The following is a 22,891-nucleotide window of genomic DNA, read 5'->3' on the forward strand; positions in this document are numbered from 1 at the left end:
CCACATCTGCAATCTAAAGAAGTGTCTCGCTGATGAATCACTAGTTATACCGCATACAGATGTACACATCGATGAGAGCTTAAAGTTTGTTGAAAAACTGGTGTCGATCGAGGATCGACGGGTCAAGAAGCTTCGGAGGAAGTATATACCGATTGTAAAGGTAAAATGGGATGCCCGTAGAGGTCCCGAGTACACGTGGGAGGTAGAGTCCACGATGAAAGAAAAGTACCCTCAGTTATTTCAGTAAATCTCGAGGTCGAGATTTCTTTTAAGGGGGTGAGGATGTAACACCTCGAAAATTTGCGTCCTATAATATATTGACACGTGTCATAAGCTTGGACGTGTTAAAGAATACTAAAGAGGGACTAAAGTTGACGAACGTAGAAAGTATGTGAATTCAAGGGTTAAAAATGTCAACAAGGGATAAATATACTTTACAGTAACCCTACATGATGCTCGTACCTTCGAACGAATGAATCATGAATCATACGGAACGAAATATGGAAGAAAGTGAGAGATTACAAGCTACAGGGGTTAAATGTGTCAACATGTTTAAGTTGTACCTCTGAGTGACCCTTTAATAATCCCGAGGCTTTGTAACAGTAAAATATGCTCACTAGAATGCACGAAATAAATTTCATCAAGTTCCGTTATAAAATGAGAAAGTTATGATCGAATTCGTATGCGAGGGGTGAAAAGCGTCAAATATTGAAAGTTATGACTTTTCGGGTAATAATAAAATAACCGAGGATTAATAAGTTGGGTAAAAGTCACGAGGCCCTTATACGTAAAGAAGAAAGGCCCAATATGTAAAGTTACCCCTTCGAAACACCAAGAGCTGACGGTAATAATTGAAAAAGATTTGAAAATCTTACAGCAGGACTCAGGCGGGCCACGTAAAGGTTGCAAAGGGCTTTACGCGGGCCGCGCAAGCAGTAGAAGATATGGGCTCTGACAAGGAGATTCAGACGGGCCGCGTAAAGGTTAGAAGAACCTTACGCGGGCCGCGTCAATGTCCCAGATGCAGAAAACGTGGACAGAAGCACTGTTTGGTGTTTTAACCGACTTATATCATTATTGCAAGAGAATGGGCGCCCCCTAAACGACCCCTAGCACTCAGGGACACTTGTTGATGATCTGGTTGCACTTATAGACTTAGTTGTCAAAGATCTAAGGTGTTTGGTTTACTATATAAAGGCCATGAAATGCAACATTGTAACCACACCTTCATTCAACACTTCTGATCATCTCTGGAGCTCAAGTGTTCTCTCTATTCATCTCTGGTCGTGCTTAGGACTTCAGTAAGTGTGCCTAACCCTTATTAGTTAAGTTTTTGCTTAGTTATTGCTTAAAAGTCAATCCGTCGTAATTAACGATTGACTTAACGATTAATCACAAATGGTCCAATGATTAGTCGAATCAAAGGAAGTTATATGTTGGTAATTATGTGGGCATTAAACCCTTAAAAGGGCACCCTCTGATTCCCACTCTAACTAGTCCAAATGTCGGGTCAAAGTTGCTTAGAAAAAGTCAAAAGAATGCTAATTTTCGATTTAATGCATAAATAATAAGGTAGATGGAATGTAACCTATTTTATCACTCATATAACTTGATAATAAGTATTATAACTGGTCTAAGCTTGTTTGATCCGACCATTTACTGTTTTGACCCGGTTCGGAACCGAAAGTCGCAAACTTTGACTTTTGCTTTGACTTCAGTTCTGACCCGATTTGGTATGATTTAGATATGCCTTAAGACTCTCTTAGGACCAGGTCACATGATGGTATAACCTCTGTGGCTGGTTCGTTGTTTGTCCAAGTCATTTGCACATTTCCGTTATATGCTTAAATGTTGACCATAATGCTCTTTTGACCTTAAAACGAGAATTTTGAATATGTGACTAAACTGCGCATTTAGCATAAAGCCTATCTAAACCCAAATTTCGACACCAAACCTTTTACACCCTGATGTAAAATAAGGGGAAAATAGTGATTAATGGTGATACACGTTGCAGTGGTGAAGATTTGTGTGGTTGGTGGCGTGATGGTGACGGGAATGGTGGTGGAGGATTTGATTGAAGGTGGGTGGTTGATGGTGGTTGTTGGCTGTGATGGAAATGGGTGGTTGGTAGGTAGTGGTAGAGAGAGAGAGAGAGAGAGGAGTAGGGAGAGTTATAATAATAATAATAATAATAATAATAATAATAATAATAATAATAATAATAATAATAATAATAATAATAAGTATTTTGTTTTATTTTTAATAGTATTAAATAAATGGGTAAAAAGACTAAACTACCCTTTTGTAATTTGATTTAACCAAAAAATCTAACTAGGTTAGGGTCAAAGGACATAATATGCAGGATTTTAGAACAATAAGTATAGAACATGTAAACTTTTGTGCTAAAGAACACCGTCTGCCATTTGATGTAAACATAAAGGACAAAACTTGTAATTTACTCCACATAAAATATCACTATAAAACATATCATACCTATACGTATGACCAATTTGCCAATGCTACTTGAAACACTTGGGAATAAATCTATCCACTACGTTAGCGTCAGACTTGGCATTCGACATTCTGTTACAAAAACAATAATCAAATGTTAAAGCAACAACGCGAAAGTTAAGAGCATTAATCCACCATAAGCACCTACAAACCTAGGTGGTACAAACCCTAAAACAAAATGAACAATACAGTAAAGCAAGCAAAACCCAAAAAGACAATAATACAATCAACAATGAACGTAAATATTACTGATTAACATTATATAAATAGATCTACAGGCTCAAGTTATCGGCTGCAAGTGGTGGCTTCATTAAGCCCACTTTCGTTGCCATGCCTAAATAAAAAAAACATCTTCATAGCCATAAGAAAGTAAACATAAGCCATAAATATGTCATCATAACTAAAAGAGACAAAGTATGAAAGCCATTTACCTCATGAAAACCCAAAAGCCAGCAACAAAACCAACATAACAAATAAGGAAAAAGTCTCACATGAGGTTGCCCTCATCATCATCGACCAAACAAATAAAAAGTAACCAAAAGAGTACTTACAAACATCCACCAATGACAGTCGACATGTTTTTCCGCATCCAACAAATTTTTTATACAAATCAACAGCAAAATAAAAACGCGAAAAACAAATAATATGAACAAAGGCTCAGAATCATAGTAATGGAATTCGCTTTCGCCCAAATCTACCATGGCTGCGATCGTCGTTGTAAAAGGTGTTGAGAAAATCTCCAAACGACACAATTGCCATCTACAATGCTTCACCAAGATATAGATCGGATCTACAATTGATCATCATCATGGCCTCGTCCTTAGGAAAACGAATACAACACTGAAACAACATAAAAGATAAACTTGTAATTAATATGTTACCAAAAATCTTAAACAATAATATCTCAGCAAAGCATTACATAGCCGAAGAACACCGTCTTCGCAAAGCATCAAAGACCCTACCAAAGAGGGTGAACATCTCAAACGGCTGAAGAGCCACCCTCACCGATCGAATACCCTTTAATGCACAACTATCTAACAACAATATCAAAAGCATAACATCATATACCCATACACCAAAGTAAAACATTCTCTGACAACTAAATAGGCATCCTCACAGACCGAATATACATTAACACACAAAGACCCAACAAACACCGTATAAAAAGAGCATCATAGACCCAACCAAATAGTATAAACAGTATTCGAAAACTAAAAAGTGATCATCATTAACAAAGCAACATCAAATACATAGAATCCAACAACTTTTGAACATATGTAGCTATGTGATCGCACGATAAAACACAAAAAAAGAACCAACAAACCAACATCAAAGCCAACATTGTCACACCCCCAAAATCCACCATGTGGAATATCACCGCTTGGAGGCGTGACATGACCAGGATCGAGCCACCAATCATATTGAACAACGTACTTAAGTAAATAAAACCAACCACAATACAATTGGTGACCAAAAGAAAGTAACCGACTTTGAGTTAACAGCGGAAGCATAAAAAGAAAGTCCAAAACATAAGTGCCATATGTGACAACTGTGCTCTTTAATCGATGAACAATGCAAAACAATGTTAATTATTTATAATACAATGTGTTTTGGTGTTATTATATGTGTTTTATGTGTTTGATGATTTTACGATTCGATTCAATTCAATTTCAAGCTTTAAATCGCTTTCTGGAAAGTTATACGCAAACTGGTGTGTGAACGCAATCAGTTAAACGCGACAAACACTCCGGGATAGTGAAACAGGCTTAACATACCTTAAATAACCTTCACATAACTTAGAAATAAGTTTTGGATGGTTTGGTGTGTCGAAAACAAGTCTGTTCGATCGCAGGGACTATTTGTGCCAAACTGCGAAACTATACCGATTCGTATGATGTCAAACAGTCCGTAACTTGATCATAAGCTAAACATACCATAAATAACCTAAAAATAGCTTAGAAATAAGCTTTGAAGGGTTCGGTGTGCGAAAACATGCTTATTTGATCTTTCAGGGACTAAAAGCGTCAAAAAGTGCACAAGTTTGCATTTTCGCGCATATCTTACGTTCTGAATATATCCAGACATCCAAAAATTTATGTAATCATTAAAATATTTTATTTTAGTGATTGGCATGCAAAAATTCCATTCGTCGCTTAATTTGGATCATTTTTGCGTTCATTACGACTTCCGTCGTAATTAACCGAACAACGCGATCGTACGACCAAACGAACCTACATCCGAGATGTTTTTGAGCATGTTTTGAGTTCCCAATACTTTAACATCATTTTAGAGCCTTGAAATGAGGTTAACGGGGCGTAAACGTGTCAAAAATGGGCCGAAACGCAAGTTCTAAGCTGCAGGGACCAATTGTGACAATCTGCCAAAGTTGGCCAGGCGGCCCGCCTGAGCCTTGGCCTTATTCTTACGCGGGCCGCATGGGCATGCCAGACAGAAGCATTGAATCTAGTCATTTTGCACAAATTTGATGGTTTTGTTGGGTGGTTTTCATTACTAGGGGCTGGTTTGTGTGCTCTCCAAGTCCCCCAATCAGTCTATGACACTTGTATGGCTTGGATCATTGCCTCCTCTCCAAGGAATGATCCTAACGGTTGCGAAAAACTATATATATGCCATCCATTCTTTGTTTTCTTTGCTCATTCCCTTCTTCTCTTCTCTACAATCTGGTTTGGGAGCCCTCTCAACTGATTGGAACTTGGTTTTCTTGTAGAAAAGATAGCAAGGACCTTTAGTGAGCATTCTTTCATTCTTTTTATTGTTTTCCTAGTTTGAAAGTCAAATATAGTTTGACTTTCAGCTTTGACCACGAGATGGTCAACGAGAAGTTCGTTTGAACTTCGCAACGTGAGCGTAATCACGTTGGTTATAGTCCTTAGTGACTATACCCACTGATTACCACGTTAACTAGGTGTAGTGACGAGTCTAAGTTTCGGTCAAAATGCGTTTTAGCACGCATTTTGCAATGGAACTACTATTAGGTATCAAACACTTTGTTTTGATACCAAATCAGTAGGTTAAACATGCTTTGACATGTTTAACTCGTCACTAATAGTTAGTGCTTGTTTAGAGTCGTAAGTCGAGCGGTCTAAACCACCGCTTAGACTTTCGAACTCGACCCGTTTGGTCGATCTTTAGGATCCGACCAAGCATGTTTAGTGACCATAGTTGCATAGGGAATAACCTTCCGAGGTTATACCTTATGGTCACCGAGTTTAAGTAGTTGTATGATAGGCGAATTATATGCCTTAGGTAAATTACCAAAATGCCCTTTTCATGCATAATTGGACTTAAAGCATATGTAACCTAACTTTTGTCACCAAAAACTGATTATACAACTTATTTAAACATGTTTAGGCATATAATACTTGTCATAGGACTAGTTAGACGTCTCGAACGCGCGTTTGCGCGCACGACGCGTTAAAGTGGCGTAAGTTACCTTAATGGGTCGCAATGGGTCGAAAGCACTTAGGTTAGGTTCCGATTTAGAATGTAGGCTTTGTTAAACCATATCACATGAGTTTCTACACTCATTTGGTTTACAAGACCTCATTCTTTCCGATCTTCCGATTTAGGCGTCTTTTGTTTGACTAGTGATCCGATTACTAGGTGCTGCTTGAGTTTCCTTGGTTTGATTGAGCTTATTGAGTTCTCTAGATTGAGGATACTTTGCACTTCAATGTGAGTACATAGTTCCCCTATTTTACTGTTTTCAATTGTTTTGGGGTGATTCATATGTACAAAACGAATTTCAAGGTTTAAACGATAATTTCAAAAACGATGGTTTATACTAAACTAATAACGATTTCAATAAGGTGAACAAGACTTGTTGGTTGTGATTACATAACGAATGACATTCATTAGCTTTGGCCGAGCCGACCAGTATTAGGTTATGGTACCATAGGATCTGACAAATCCCGTTATCAGACTACACCCATGGTTTTGTGTGGGGGTTATGTAGGTAACGACCGAACCTGATGATTGTTAACTTACCCTTTGGTGGTTTGTTAATACGAAACGAGAAACGAGTTGACGAGTCACGAAGGTTTGAATGTTGTTAACGAGACGACCAAAAGTAGTTTCACTATTTAAACGAATACGATTTTGGGACGAGTTAAACGATTTCAAACGAGATACACGATTTGAAACGAGTTAAACGAATTAAACGATTAGTTTTGGGTAGTGATAGATAATGGGACGGGTGTAGTATGATAGAATCATGGTAGATACGCCGCTGGTACATCTTATATATAAGTGCTTCTATCATATTACATTGTGTGTCATTATTTAGTTCACCGGGGAAACGATTTTGAAACGATGTCACACAACGAGGTTTTTGAAACGATATAAACCATACGAGTTTTATTAACGAGTTTTTACGAGATGTTTACAAGTTGTTATACTAAAACAAATATTTTTGAGTTAAGAGTCATGGCTACGAGATTTTATAAACTATAACCAATTTGATTTGAGTTGGTTAATTATGTTGCAATACACTTTTCAAAACGAGGTTTGTATTTTGACTCTTGTAGTCTATCGAGGTACTGCAACATATAAACGAGCCATGAATCAGATACTCCCATAAAACCTATGTACTCGCCAGCATTTCTTTGCTGACTTTATTTTTACATATGTTTCAGGTGGTATTGCTTGATGTTGCTTGCTAAGAAGCGAGTTCACTTAGGATCTGGACAAGGCCTTAGTGACTTAAAAACAGTTATAAACAATATGTAGTTTGTTTGTTTGGTTTAATGACAATAAACATTACATAATATTTCAATAAAACAAAACAATTGGTTACCATGGTTGTGGAACAATAATTCTGTCGCCTCACTCCCCGGCGTTTCCGCCGCGGTTTGTTGTTTTAATGCGGCCGGGGTGTGACACCATAGTTCATAAGTTTAAAGTCCAAAACGTAGGTTTAATAAGTTCATAAGGATTAAATGTTTAACACGGGACATAACAATCCATATTCCACAACGACCTCTTCCTTGTGCAAGCTCCGTAAGCATCTAACGACCTGTAAGGCATGTAACAACGAGTCAACAACAAAGTTGAGTGAGTTCACGGTTGGTTGTTTAGTTTTAAGTTGTTTTAAAAACATAGTTTCTGTTTGGTTGACTTACTTACCGTGGGGGTTACCCCATAGTTGAAAATATGTTTAACCAATTTCTCTTTTCCCAAACCATATTTAGTGGGGGCTTCCCCATGTGAATCACTAGACCGTACCATATCGACTACTAACGAAAATAAGTTGTGCCCTACATCAGTGTCTATCATCACTGACAGTTTGCCATAGTCCATTAGTACACGCCCGTCCGACTGGCACGGTGTGAGGTTTGTTAAACCTAATAGCGCTATTAACTAATGACCCGCTCGCCATTGGCCTCGGCGATTAAGTCAATATAAAATGAGGGACTTAATGATAGAGTTTTGTTTAGTAAGTTTTAAGGTTGTTGTCCTACCCAAGGAGGACGAACGTACGTATTCTACCCAAGGAGAATACGCAGGATTAATATTGGCATCCTACCCATGGAGGATGGCGGTACATATCCTACCCAAGGAGGATATGTAGGTTCCGTTTTAATTCTTTAACCCATTGATGTGTGTAAAATGCAACATATAAATCACATCAATTAAGGCATAAAACTAACCCTTTTTAAGTACTAATGTTGGAAAAAGAGTGTTTTTGTCTTCCTTTTGTATTTTCAGGATGAAATGAGCTCAAAATCACAAAAGAAGCAAAAAGACAACTAATTCTAGCATAAATACAAGAAAAGGAACAAAAGTAGACTGCCCGGACCCTCAACGGCACCTCCCAAGGCAAAGAAGAGAAAACAGAGACTGAACACGCCCCGTGTCCAGCGAACACGGGGGCGTGCCCAGGAAGCAGCAGAAAAGACAAACCAGTAGAAGCTTCCATTGCCCACCACGGGGCCGTGTCCAGTGGGCACGGGGGCGTGATGAAAGTACAGCAGGCGCATTAATTGTAATTGTGAATTACAATTAATGAAGAGAGAGAATGTTAGACGGGCACGGGGGCGTGTCCAGCGGACACGGGGCCGTGCCCAGCCTTCTGTTCAGCCTATAAATAGGGGAGCTTGGTTTCATTCCATTTCATCCCTTGGCACACCACCTCTCTCACACTTCATCCACCACCCACCACCACCATAACACCATCATCCACCACCATCATCCATTGTCCATCGTAGAGTGTGTGAGTCGTCTCGGGATCCAAGATTGATAGTAAGAGTTCTTGACAATCAAGGCCATGTTTGCCTAAGTCTCTTACATCACTTGGTGAAGACAAGTGTTTAGTATAATACTTTTTATTTTTAATCTTTTGCACTTTTTATTTGGTTTTGTATTAATGACTTTAATAACTAGTTACTTATGTTGAAGGTGATCTTTCCTTATCGTTTGTCCGTGGTGTCTTGGCGTTATTTTACTGTCTATATAAAATAAAAGATTTTCACCATTCATATCTCCACGGTCTATATGGAGGTATGTTGGCTACCTGGTCGGGGGTTAAGGAAAGGTTTGGTAAGGGTCTTGCCCTTGTTCAGCGTTTAGAGGTCCTGCTTGGGACCTGGGTCAAATTTAGTAGGATCTCCTTCAATGCTCATAGGTATTGGATGGCGGGGATTCAAACTCTTTGACCCCCTCATAAGTTAACTACTATTAATACTATAACCCGGCTATTTAGGACTGTATCCCTGCTGACTCAGACTACTTAGCCGAGGGTAACGTCACCGCCGAAAGCGGGGCCTACCACAATTTGCATTAATAACTTAATTCATTATCTTTCAATAATCCGACCCTTTAGGATTGTATCCTTGCTGACTCAAACTACTGGGTTGAGGGTAACGTCGCCTTCAAAAGAGGGGCCTACTACAATAACTAAGATAATCTCTTAAACAAGTGCAAAAGTGCGAAAATAATTAAAGGTTATACTAATACACGTGTCGGATCCAAGTGATTCATCTTGTCTATCTGTTTTTATTTTATTTTATTTTTCAGCATTTAGTTAGTTTTTATTTTTCTTAGTTTAAAACATTTTTCTCACTTTTTGATTTGATTAGACGTTGAGGATAAACCGGTATTAAAAGCTCTTGTGTCCTTGGACGACCTCGGTATCTTACCAACACTATACTACGTCCACGATGGGTGCACTTGCCCATATGTGTGTTTAGTGTTAGTAAATATCGTGTTTTATAAATTTAAAACTTGGCTAAAAGTGTAAAAAGGGGCTTAAATACTCACAAAAAATATAACACACTTCACGCACATCACCCATTCCCAACCACCGGGAATCCCATGCCTTAGAAAGTGTGTGAACTCACATCGGTTTGCTCTGTTAGATTAATTACTCAAATAAATCAGGAAATCAAGCACGTCTTAATAAGGTACAGATAACAATCAGTTTCTCATGCATAACACGAATCCTACGCACAGTTTATCTACTCATTACTTCTACCACGTACCACACAATTCTAATGTCAAGGTACTTTGTTAAGTTATATATTATTTTACCCTAAAATAATATAACTATCTTACAAAATAAACAAGTATCCACACAAGTGTTCTAGTATAAGATATATATTCTAAATATATATTTACCCATTTTTATTTACAAAAACCAACCTCCGACACTTTGTGTTTTGTTACAAAAATTATGGCGAAGTTTATATTCGAGACACATGTTATAAAATATACTTGTAACGCTTGTTTAGAAAAATATTTTCTAAGTGTTGGAATTTTTAGAAAATTTCGCCAGAGTTTCCTTTGTAAATGGAGGTGTCCATGCTATTAAGCATATCATTTTCTTTTCCAAAAATTATTCAACAATCATCAATCAACAATATAAAATCTTTACTTATCAATCTTTGTTAAAAACAAGCATTAATTTCTATATCATGAACTTGAAAGTTTATAAAAATGTGTAGTAACTTACTAGTGTGTTTAGTAAGTATTGTTACCCTTTAAAATGTGTTTACTTCTTTAAAAACTTCATTTTTAAAGGAGTTGGTTGTTTACAACTTCAAAGCATATTTTCTAAAAACATCTCTTCATGAAACCTTCTTGTTTCCCAAGTGTTCTTACACTTGTTTAACCATTAAAAACACGATTTGTTTATGTAAGGACCAAGATTTGACGAAACTTATATTTTTAACTTGGTTTCTTTAAAAATTAATCATAAATATTTAGATCTATGTGTTTAACAACTTACTTTGTTCATTACTTTTCAAGAAAACAAAGTGTTCTTTCAAGTTCATGATCTTCATGTGGATGATCTATCATCCTACAACAATTTCCTTTCTTACATCTTGCTAGATTATGTTTTTAATCATGATCTAGCAAGACCTTATGATGTTCAACATCATTTCTACAAACAATCAAAGATCAACAAGCATAACAACTTATATTCATCAAGATATCTTCATCTAGCAAGCTTATGTTCATGTTTTCTTCATATGATTCATTAGTGTTCTTGATGTTTTTGATCATGATTCATCATTAACCACTTAAAATAGATGTGAAATAGATAGATCAAGGTTCTTACCACTAGCACAAGGCTAGGGATGATTCAAGTGTAGAAATGAAGAGGATAAAAGAAAATAAGAGAGGTCCTTCCACTTCCAAAGACACCAAGCTTCCTTGTATGAACTTTAACACCTTTGTATGCTCTTGGAATGATTGAAGATGATGGAATGATGATGATGGTGAGGGTGTTTGGGTTCGGCCGAAGAGAAGGAGGGAGGGAGGAGAAGAGTTGGTGTGTTGTGTGTTGTTGTTGAATGAAGGACTAGGACACAAGGGTTTATTCTTATAACCATAATACTACAATAACCCATGGATAATGTGTCCCTAGGAGTACAAGACATATCTTAATAAACAATTCAAATAAAATCAAGTGTCTAAGGGCCTTGGTGGCCGTGAGATAGGTGGGGGGGGTATAGGTGTAGGATGTAACCATATGATTAGTTGGTAATTGAATTGTAAGTGTCTAGTTAGATGTCTTAGTTAGTTGATATTTATATCGGGTGTTATGATGTTTGGGAATCATAACCTGCTTGTAAACATTAAAACAATGCTTCTAATATAATTTTGGTGTTCCGGGTAATGTCCGGTTGTTCGGTTAGATACCGTTCCGTTAAAGTGCTAAGTTATTCCATTTAGTGTTTTTTATGTATCTTTTTGTAACACTTTTAATTCCCAACACTTAGGAAACCATTTAGTCAATTTTCTGCACAAGACTAGTATGTTAAAAAGCACATGTAAGTCTGACACAGTAATCAGAAAGCAGTTAAGTAATTTGGCACAGACATCAAGCACTTTAATTAACATTAATGAATCGTACGGATACATGAAATTTTGAGGGTTGTCACTAACATCGAATACGAACCTTCAAAAGAAATCGGTAAACCTAAAACATAAGGCGCCTCAGAAAAAAAACCCAAAAATATGTTTTTCTTGTAGATGAAGTTAACACTAAGCATACTGTCATTTCAACATTCTGGTAACATCAGTAACAAATAAACCCACCTAACAAAAGTTAGAAAGACAGAAATCCAAAATCGAAGATGATTAAATAACATATGGCAAGACAGAAACCAAATACTTAGCACTATTCGCCTGAAAATAGACATCAATAAGACACAATGCCAGAAAACCAAATCGTGTAAAGAGTAATACGCAAAAAGCAAGATGATCCAACAACATACATAAACAAATGAAGAAACTACTTACCTAAAGTCGCCGGAAAGTCATTGGAGAAAGCCAAGTAAAGTAGCCCGCGTGTAGAGAAAGACAGAGAGCGTAAAAGAGAAGAGGTGGTGAGGGGTCAACCTTTTAAACCCTCCACCGACCCAAAAGGTACAAACCAAAAAGCCTAAGAAACAACCAGCCCAAAGCAAGTAAAAATAGCGAAGATTAAAGTTATGAATAGTTTAAAGACTTGGTAGAGCTTCCGTTAAGGTTGCAAATGAACTGAACATACATGAACGAGGACTTGTTCGTGTTCGTTCGTTAAGAAAATAAATGCGTTCATGAACTTTTCATGAACTATTGAATAGGATTTTATTTGTGCTCGTTTATTAAGGAAATGAATGTGTTCGTATTCATTTGTTCATTTTAGGTATCATTGTATCAGACACAAACGAACGAACGCAAGCGAACACAAACGGACATTCATGAACACAAACAAGCGCTCACGACCACAAATGTACATATATTAAAAGACCACGTTGGTGATGGTTGAGAAAATGGAGCTTGTGGTGGTCGAGAAGTTGAAGCATATGGTCTTCGAAAGGACCATGGCGACGCTATAAGCGGCGATGAGAAATTTCTGAAGGTTGCGGTTTGCGAAGGTTGTGAACTCTAAATTTTTTAAAGATATGTAATATACAATACACTAATATTTATTAAATATTTTATTTATGCAATGTTGAAGTATTTACATATAGTATAAAAATTAAACTCTAACAAACTATCGAACATAAACAAACATGTTACCAAACGTTTACGAACATAAATTAATGAACACAACCTCTATTCATGTTCTTTCATTTAATTAAACGAACTTCTTACCTAACAGTTAATGAATTGTTTGCTAAATGTTTAGTAGATTTTATATCTATTATATTTTTTATCTCACCATACACTCAGATCCTATATAGTATAACAAAAATCAAAATATGAAAACATAATAAGATACTAAGATTCACAAACACTTATAGAATAATGGAAGAATGAGTCTGGATCTCAATCGATGAGTGAGTACAGAATGAGTTGGATCCAGAAATAGGAGAATAGTGAGGTTTTTGTGATGAACAAGTACAATATGAGTTCGGATCTCGATCGATGACTATGAATGAAGTGAGAGTTTTGACCAGATAGATTGAGAGGATGAAGAAGATACTTATTGAATAAATTATGGAAGAAAGTCGGATGCGGTTGCCAGAGATGGTGAACAACGGCTGTTACCGAATTTTGGTTGGATCAAATAAGGGGAAAATAGTGATTAATGGTGATACACGTTGCAGTGGTGAAGATTTATGTGGTTGGTGGTGTGATGGTGACGGGAATGGTGGTGGAGGATTTGATTGAAGGTGGGTGGTTGATGGTGGTTGTTGGCTGCGATGGAAATGGGTGGTTGGTAGGTAGTGGTAGAGAGAGAGAGAGAGGAGTAGGGAGAGTTATAATAATAATAATAATAATAATAATAATAATAATAATAAGTATTTTGTTTTATTTTTTAATAGTATTAAATAAATGGGTAAAAAGACTAAACTACCCTTTTGTAATTTGATTTAACCAAAAAATCTAACTAGGTTAGGGTCAAAGGACATAATATGCAGGATTTTAGAACAATAAGTATAGAACATGTAAACTTTTGTGCTAAAGAACACCGTCTGCCATTTGATGTAAACATAAAGGACAAAACTTGTAATTTACTCCACATAAAATATCACTATAAAACATATCATACCTATACGTATGACCAATTTGCCAATGCTACTTGAAACACTTGGGAATAAATCTATCCACTACGTTAGCGTCAGACTTGGCATTCGACATTCTGTTACAAAAACAATAATCAAATGTTAAAGCAACAACGCGAAAGTTAAGAGCATTAATCCACCATAAGCACCTACAAACCTAGGTGGTACAAACCCTAAAACAAAATGAACAATACAGTAAAGCAAGCAAAACCCAAAAAGACAATAATACAATCAACAATGAACGTAAATATTACTGATTAACATTATATAAATAGATCTACAGGCTCAAGTTATCGGCTGCAAGTGGTGGCTTCATTAAGCCCACTTTCGTTGCCATGCCTAAATAAAAAAAACATCTTCATAGCCATAAGAAAGTAAACATAAGCCATAAATATGTCATCATAACTAAAAGAGACAAAGTATGAAAGCCATTTACCTCATGAAAACCCAAAAGCCAGCAACAAAACCAACATAACAAATAAGGAAAAAGTCTCACATGAGGTTGCCCTCATCATCATCGACCAAACAAATAAAAAGTAACCAAAAGAGTACTTACAAACATCCACCAATGACAGTCGACATGTTTTTCCGCATCCAACAAATTTTTTATACAAATCAACAGCAAAATAAAAGCGGGAAAAACAAATAATATGAACAAAGGCTCAGAATCGTAGTAATGGAATTCGCTTTCGCCCAAATCTACCATGGCTGCGATCGTCGTTGTAAAAGGTGTTGAGAAAATCTCCAAACGGCACAATTGCCATCTACAATGCCTAACCAAGATATAGATCGGATCTACAATTGATCATCATCATGGCCTCGTCCTTAGGAAAACGAATACAACAGTGAAACAACATAAAAGATAAACTTGTAATTAATATGTTACAAAAAATCTTAAACAATAATATCTCAGCAAAGCATTACATAGCCGAAGAACACCGTCTTCGCAAAGCATCAAAGACCCTACCAAAGAGGGTGAACATCTCAAACGGCTGAAGAGCCACCCTCACTGATCGAATACCCTTTAATGCACAACTATCTAACAACAATATCAAAAGCATAACATCATATACCCATACACCAAAGTAAAACATTCTCTGACAACTAAATAGGCATCCTCACAGACCGAATATACATTAACACACAAAGACCCAACAAACACCGTATAAAAAGAGCATCATAGACCCAACCAAATAGTATAAACAGTATTCGAAAACTAAAAAGTGATCATCATTAACAAAGCAACATCAAATACATAGAATCCAACAACTTTTGAACATATGTAGCTATGTGATCGCACGATAAAACACAAAAAAAGAACCAACAAACCAACATCAAAGCCAACATTGTCACACCCCCAAAATCCACCATGTGGAATATCACCGCTTGGAGGCGTGACATGACCAGGATCGAGCCACCAATCATATTGAACAACGTACTTAAGTAAATAAAACCAACCACAATACAATTGGTGACCAAAAGAAAGTAACCGACTTTGAGTTAACAGCGGAAGCATAAAAAGAAAGTCCAAAACATAAGTGCCATAGTTCATAAGTTTAATGTCCAAAACGTAGGTTTAATAAGTTCATAAGGATTAAATGTTTAACACGGGACATAACTATCCATATTCCACAACGACCTCTTCCTCGTGCAAGCTCCGTAAGCATCTAACGACCTGTAAGGCATGTAACAACGAGTCAACAACAAAGTTGAGTGAGTTCACGGTTGGTTGTTTAGTTTTAAGTTGTTTCAAAAACATAGTTTCTGTTTGGTTGGCTTACTTGCCGTGGGAGTTACCCCATAGTTGAAAATATGCTTAACCAATTTCTCTTTTCCCAAACCATATTTAGTGGGGGCTTCCCCATGTGAACCACTAGACCGTACCATATCGACTACTATCGAAAATAAGTTGTGCCCTACATCAGTGTCTATCATCACTGACAGTTTGCCATAGTCCATTAGTACACGCCCGTCCGACTGGCAAGGTGTGAGGTTTGTTAAACCTAATAGCGCTATTAACTAATGACCCGCTCGCCATTGGCCTCGGCGATTAAGTCGATATAAAATGAGGGACTTAATGATAGAGTTTTGTCTAGTAAGTTTTAAGGTTGTTGTCCTACCCAAGGAGGACGAACGTACGTATTCTACCCAAGGAGAATACGCATGATTAATATTGGCATCCTACCCATGGAGGATGGCGATACATATCCTACCCAAGGAGGATATGTAGGTTCCGTTTTAATTCTTTAACCCATTCCCAACCACCGGGAATCCCATGCCTTAGAAAGTGTGTGAACTCACCTCGGTTTGCTCTGTTAGATTAATTACTCAAATAAATCAGGAAATCAAACGCGTCCTAATAAGGTACAGATAACAATCAGTTTCTCATGCATAACACGAATCCTACGCACAGTTTATCTACTCATTACTTCTACCACGTACCACACAATTCTAATGTCAAGGTACTTTGTTAAGTTATATATTATTTTACCCTAAAATAATATAACTATCTCACAAAATAAACATAAGCCATAAATATGTCATCATAACTAAAAGAGACAAAGTATGAAAGCCATTTACCTCATGAAAACCCAAAAGCCAACAACAAAACCAACATAACAAATAAGGAAAAAGTCTCACATGAGGTTGCCCTCATCATCATCGACCAAACAAATAAAAAGTAACCAAAAGAGTACTTACAAACATCCACCAATGACAGTCGACATGTTTTTCCGCATCCAACAAATTTTTTATACAAATCAACAGTAAAATAAAAGCGGGAAAAACAAACAAAATGAACAAAGGCTCAGAATCATAGTAATGGAATTCGCTTTCGCCCAAATCTACCATGGCTGCGATCGTCGTTTAAAAGGTGTTGAGAAAATAAATGCGTTCATGAAATTTTCATGAACAACTATTGAATAGGATTTTTTGAAAGTGGTTGTGAATGGGGGAGAAAGAAAAAAGTAATGATAAAAGTATAATTTGTGATATTTTGTTAGTTGTGGAGACTAAGCAACGACTGAATGAGAGGTTAGATGAGTGGCGAGTTGCTTTAGAAGGCAAAGGTTTAAGAATTAGTCGTTCAAAGACCGAGTACCTCCACTGTGATTTCAGTGGAGCAGTCGACCGTGAAGATACTCAAATCTCCATTTGTGGTCAAGCAGTGCCACGGGTTACAAGGTTTAAATATTTTGGATCATTTGTACAAAAGGATGGGGAGATAGATAGTGACGTTCCCCATCGTATCCAAGCTGGCTGGTGTAGGTGGTGATGCGGGTTGGTGTGTATATGGAATTAAGTATATTTTAAGACCTTTTTACACGTTAGTCAAGTTTTAAATTTATAAAACACGATATTTTACTAACACCAAGCACACATATGGGCAAGTGCACCCATCGTGAGCGTAGTATAGTGTTGGCAAGATACCGAGGTCGTCCAAGGACACAAGAGCTTTTAGTACCGGTTTATCCTCAACATCTAATCAAATCAAAAATTGAGAAAAAGGTTTTAAACTAGAAAAATAAAAACTAATAAAAATGCTGAAAAATAAAATAAAAATAAAAACAGATAGACAAGATGAATCACTTGGCTCCGACTCGTGTATAGTGTAACCTTTGATTATTTCCGCACTTTTGCACTTTTTAAGAGATTATCTTAGTTATTGTAGTAGGCCCCACTTTTGAAGGTGACGTTACCCTCAACCCAGTAGTTTGAGTTAGCAATGATACAATCCTAAAGGGTCGGATTATTGAAAGATAATTAATTAAGTTATTAATGCATATTGTGGTAGGCCCCTCTTTTGAAGGTGACGTTACCCTCAGCTAAGTAGTCTGAGTCAGCAGGGATACAGTCCTAAGTAGTCGGGTTAAAATATTAATAGTAGTTTAACTTATAAGGGGATCAAAGAGTTTGGACCCCCGCTATCCAATACCGGTGGGTATTGAAGGAGGTCCTACTAAATTTGACCCAGGTCCTTTGCAGGATCTATACACTGAACAATGGCAAGACTCTTACCAAACCGTTCCCTTAACCCCCGACCAGGTAGCCAACATACCTCCATATAGACCGTGGAGATATGAATGGTGAAAATCTTTTATTTTATATAGACAGTAAAATAATGCCAAGACACCACGGACAAACGATAAGGAAGAATCACCTTCAACATAAGAAACTAGTTATTAAAGTCATTAATACATAACCAAGTAAAAAGTACGAAAAGATTAAAAATAAAAAGTACTACACTAGACACTTGTCTTCACCAAGTGATGTAAGAGACTTAGGCAAACATGGCCTTTGATTGTCAAGAACTCTTACGATCAATCTTGGATCCCGATACGACTCACACACTCTATGATGGACAATGGATGATGGTGGTGGATGATGGTGTTGTGATGGTGGTGGGTGGTGGGTGAAGTGTGAGAGAGGTGGTGTGCCAAGGGATGAGTTGCAAGTGATCCAAGCACCCCTATTTATAGGCTGAACAGAAGCTCGGGCACGGCCCCGTGTCCGTTGGGCACGGCCCCGTGTCCATCCTTCTCTCTTTCTTCATTAACTACAATTTGTCTACATTAGTTGACCATGCCCCTGTGTCCGCTGAGCATGAACTCGTGTGCAGAAGCATATGTTGGTGCATTTCATCTGTTGACTTCGTCGTGGAACGAGTCATAGTCTTAGAATGTTAGATCAGGGCACATTGTACGAGAAAATAGGAGATTGTATAGGATTTTAGGAGGAGGTTCGCTTTTATGGACATGTTAGGATCGCTTTTACGTCAAAATGTATAGTCCGCTTATATGACCAAAGATGGTCCGCTTATGTGGTCTTGGTTCTTTGGAGCGGACCTGCTAGCCTATAAATAGGTCCCTGGAGCGAATCAGTTGTAACGTTGGATGAAACTCGTATCGAAGTGCTGCCGGATCGAGAACTGCTTGTAATCTGTTATATCTTAATGCATTAGAGTGTTTAAAGTGATATTCTAGCTGTTCCTGAATCAAATACTTGTTTTCCGCACTTGTATTTGATAGAATTACCTCTGAACGACTCGTTCGGGTCGCCAAACGATCCTACAAGTGGTATCAGAGCTTCAGGAGGAGGAGTTCTACAGAGAATAGCTGAGATTCTTCAAAATTTCTGTCTTCTACATCTTCTTTTTCTGTTTCAAACATTTCCAACGGTCAGAATTAGCTCAAAATCTCAGGGTGCGCAACTACACAGAGACAAACCCTTGAAAGTTTGGTGTCAACATTAGAAGGAACAATGGGTCAAATTGATGTCCGAATGTGGTCCGCTTTTCTGGACATGTCTTAGGTCCGCTCCTGTGCACACTCTAGGTCCACTCGTAGTGACAGTTTCAACCAGGTTCGCTCGAAAGTTCTTGTCTGGTTCGCTTATAGACACATACTGATTTAGATCCGCTCCAAAGCTTCTGCTGGTCCGCTTTTGTGTTCAATCTTAAGTCTGGTTCGCTTTTACAGACAGAGTCTGGTTTGCTCGTGTGTAACTTTCTGGTCCGCTTTAGCATACAACAAACAGTCTGGTCCGCTCATTTGTCTTCTGGTAGATCCGCTCAAGTGAACTAACTTGGTTCGCTTTTGTGTACTGTTCAACATTCTGGTTCGCCTATAAGACTGTGGTGAAAATTTTTGAAAAATTTGAAAATGGACGAAGAATTCTTCAACGCATTCGCTACCCCGGTAACCCCAATCACTTTGGCGTAAAATACGATGCTCGAGAACGAAACGGGCACGATGCAAAAACCACCAAGACTCATGAACATTGAAGAGTATAAGGGTTGGGAAGGTCGGTTTGAGAACTGGGTACAAGCAAATTATCTTGATGCTTGGGAATGCGTGGAGACAAAGTATGTTCGACCTTTGAATGACGATGAAGAACCTGTTCCAATCAAAGATCTTTCTGCTGACGCTAGGAAGAAGTACAAAGATGAGAAAATGATGCTTAGTCTTCTTCAACAGGCAGTGAAGGAAGATATCATGGTCCTTCTACAGCATAATGGAACTTCGTATTCGATCTGGAAAGCGTTACGGTCGAAGTTTAGAGGAAGTGAGGAGATGGTAAAGAGCAAGAAATCACTTCTAAAGAAAGAATTTGATTTGTTTCGAGGGTTGAAGAATGAGAGTACGAGAGAGATTATTGAACCTTATTGTAATCTGCTTGCAAATATGAAAAGGTTAAGTATTGAGAAGAGTACTGATGAGCTGATTGAGAAGCTTGCTGATGCATTGCCTTATGAGACGTGGGGCACATACTTGATGATGCTCAGAAACAAGAAAGGTTTTAGCAACCTGACGCTCAGTAAGTTCATCGAAAAGATAGAGGCTCAGGAGATGGAACAGAGAAAAGTGATCAGAATGAAAGATTTCGATGGTGAACAGGACATCGGGCTGTATTATAACGCTGGGGTTAATGAGAAGAAATCTTCAAATTTATCTCCTAAGGTTGAGACTGCCTACAGCGCCAAGAATTCATCTGGAAGTCCATCATCGGGGTCCAACAGCAAAACCAGCTTTACTTCATTTTCATCATATGATCCAAACATTTATGCAACTAAAAACGGGAGAAAATTACAGTGCAACATTGTATTAAATCTTGAAAATGATCAAGATTATTCTGAGGAAGTTGCTAAAAATCAAATGTCATTATTAGGAATGGTTTTGGAATCTTATACTTGTTTTGTTGTAGGTCGTATCGGGAATCCAATGTTAACCAAAGAAGATTATGACCAGATAGATGCTGAAGAAATGGAGCTGATGGACATAAAGTGGTGTCTGGCTAGTGTGTTACGGAGAGCTGAGAAATTCAAACAAATCACGGGGAGAGATGATCTTCGTGATGCGAATGTTTCTACTTTAGGTTTTGACAAATCTAAAGTCACTTGTTTTCGGTGCAGGGAAAAAGGACACTTCAAGAGGGAGTGCACAAACCGAGAAGCAAGTGGAGCTCAAAATCCGTTCAACAACAACAATGATTATTATCGAAAAGTCATCTATCACCAAGTTGGTCAATCATCTCAACAACAAAAACATCAAGCTCAAATTGCACATGGAAGGGATGTGATTGAAGATTCAGGAAAGAGAGCATGTGTGGTAAATCAAGACGGAAAGCAGTCGTTTAACTAGGATAAATATATTCCAGATAATAAAAAAGCGTGTTTGATTGATCAAGAAGATGAAAAGCTACCAGAGGGTTTTAGCTGGGCAAATTTCACTTGGGATGATTACATTCCTGATCAAACTACAGCTTACACTTCTTTTACAGCAAAGATTGTAGATGATAGTGATGATGATACAGAGTATTGGGCTAGAAAATATAGAGAAGATATGAAGTTGGTTGCTGAGAGTGATAGTGAAGATGAAAAAGTCAAGAAGAAGAAAAAGAAGATCAAAACGCCGGTGAGTAGTGATGATGAAGAAGTGCCGGTGGTGAGAAGGCAAAAGGTGACAGAAGTGCCTAAGTTTAAAGTTGAAGAACAAGTTGATGCAAAAGAAGTTCCTATAAAGTGTGAAAATTGTGAAGCTGTGAAGAAGCAGAATAGCACATTGATTTACAACTTGAACAGTCTGAAGGAGTCTTATGATGTGCTGAACAAGACGATGAATCAGTACAATCAAACGAGTGAAGAGCAAGCTGTTGCTATGAAGACACTTCAGGGAGCGTTTATGACAAAACAAAAAGTTGTAAACAATTACATTGAAAAGTGTGCTGCTTTAGAACAGAAGCTTGAGCTGCAACGAATTGAAACGGAAAGAGTTAATCGTTTATTAAAAAGTTACATATGTACTTCCTATGTGATTGACAGGATTTATCCTACGGTTGAGAGCATGAAGGTATGGGAAGAAGATGAGATAACTGAAGAAAAAGCAGCTGGAGTTGTTGCTGGTGAAAAGATTGCTGACAAGAAGAAGGGTGATCAGAAAAAGGACACTGAAAACGCTTCATCTGGTAAGAAGAAAGGTGTCAGTTACAATAAGTGTCCACCCCCGCTGGAAAATGGATATTTGCCCAGATATCCAAACGATGAAAGAGTCAAAAAGGCCAAAAATTTACAGTGGGAGTCAGAGTCGTCGGTCAATCTTCCAGAATGTATTGATGTTGTTTTTACATCATGTGACACTGATCAACAGTCTCAATTAATGAAGAAAGTCGTGGATCATGTGTTAGAGAGTGATGATGTGGAAGAGTCAAAGTCTGGGTCATGCACACAGAGTCAAACAGAAAAACACGACAAATTGGTTTATGATAGAAAGTTTTTATTGTCAAAATCTAATTTGGATGATGGATTGTTTAAAGTGGCGTACACTTTGAATGATTCTGACAAATTATATTCTGATGAAGAGTTTCCAATAAGAGGTGTTAAAACTGAATTGATAAACAAGGTTTTCTTACTTACAGAAATTAATATTTCTGAAATAAAAGGCTTATGTCTTATTGAAAAACCTAAACCTTACACTTCAAGAGTTTAACAAAGATTAAACAAGAAAAAGGATTACGGTTCGGGTTCTGGTTTCCAAAAGAAATCAAACCATAACGGTAATTTCAAAAAGAAAGGTCTTGGTTTTACTCCTACAGAAAAACAGAAAAATGACAAATATATTCGTGATTTTAAATCAAAAATGTCATTTGTGTCAGGTACGTCATCTGAGGAAGAAGAAAAGACAAGTTTCTGGAGGGAATCAAATAGTGAGTTCCTTGCGAAGAAGCATGACGAACAGAAGAGAGATACAAGAACCTGTTTCAGATGCAACACTGTTGGACATATTGCAAAAGATTGTTCTAATGCAATACAATCAAAACAGGGAGTATTTCGTAAAGTCAAAGAGAAAGTGCTTGCGTTCGAATCA

General features: G+C 37.5%; 1 protein-coding gene across 1 annotated transcript; it reads left to right on the plus strand.

Moving 5' to 3' along the window:
* The first annotated feature begins 13,552 nt into the window (after positions 1–13,552).
* On the plus strand, positions 13,553–17,304 carry LOC110924848. The gene is made up of 2 exons (XM_022168833.1): positions 13,553–13,637; positions 17,033–17,304. Exons 1-2 carry the CDS (start codon positions 13,553–13,555, stop codon positions 17,302–17,304), a joined length of 357 nt encoding a protein of 118 aa, XP_022024525.1.
* The last annotated feature ends 5,587 nt before the right edge of the window (positions 17,305–22,891 follow it).

This window comes from Helianthus annuus, chromosome 17, assembly GCF_002127325.2.
Source record: "Helianthus annuus cultivar XRQ/B chromosome 17, HanXRQr2.0-SUNRISE, whole genome shotgun sequence".
Taxonomy (NCBI): domain Eukaryota; kingdom Viridiplantae; phylum Streptophyta; class Magnoliopsida; order Asterales; family Asteraceae; genus Helianthus; species Helianthus annuus.

Bases quoted from the DNA above. Each gene is read 5' to 3' on its own strand.
- LOC110924848 (XM_022168833.1), top strand. From the start codon at position 13,553: ATGGTGATACACGTTGCAGTGGTGAAGATTTATGTGGTTGGTGGTGTG. The intron at 13,638-17,032 runs GTGGGTGGTTGA...ATATTTTGTTAG, and splicing joins GGTGGAGGATTTGATTGAAG to TTGTGGAGACTAAGCAACGA.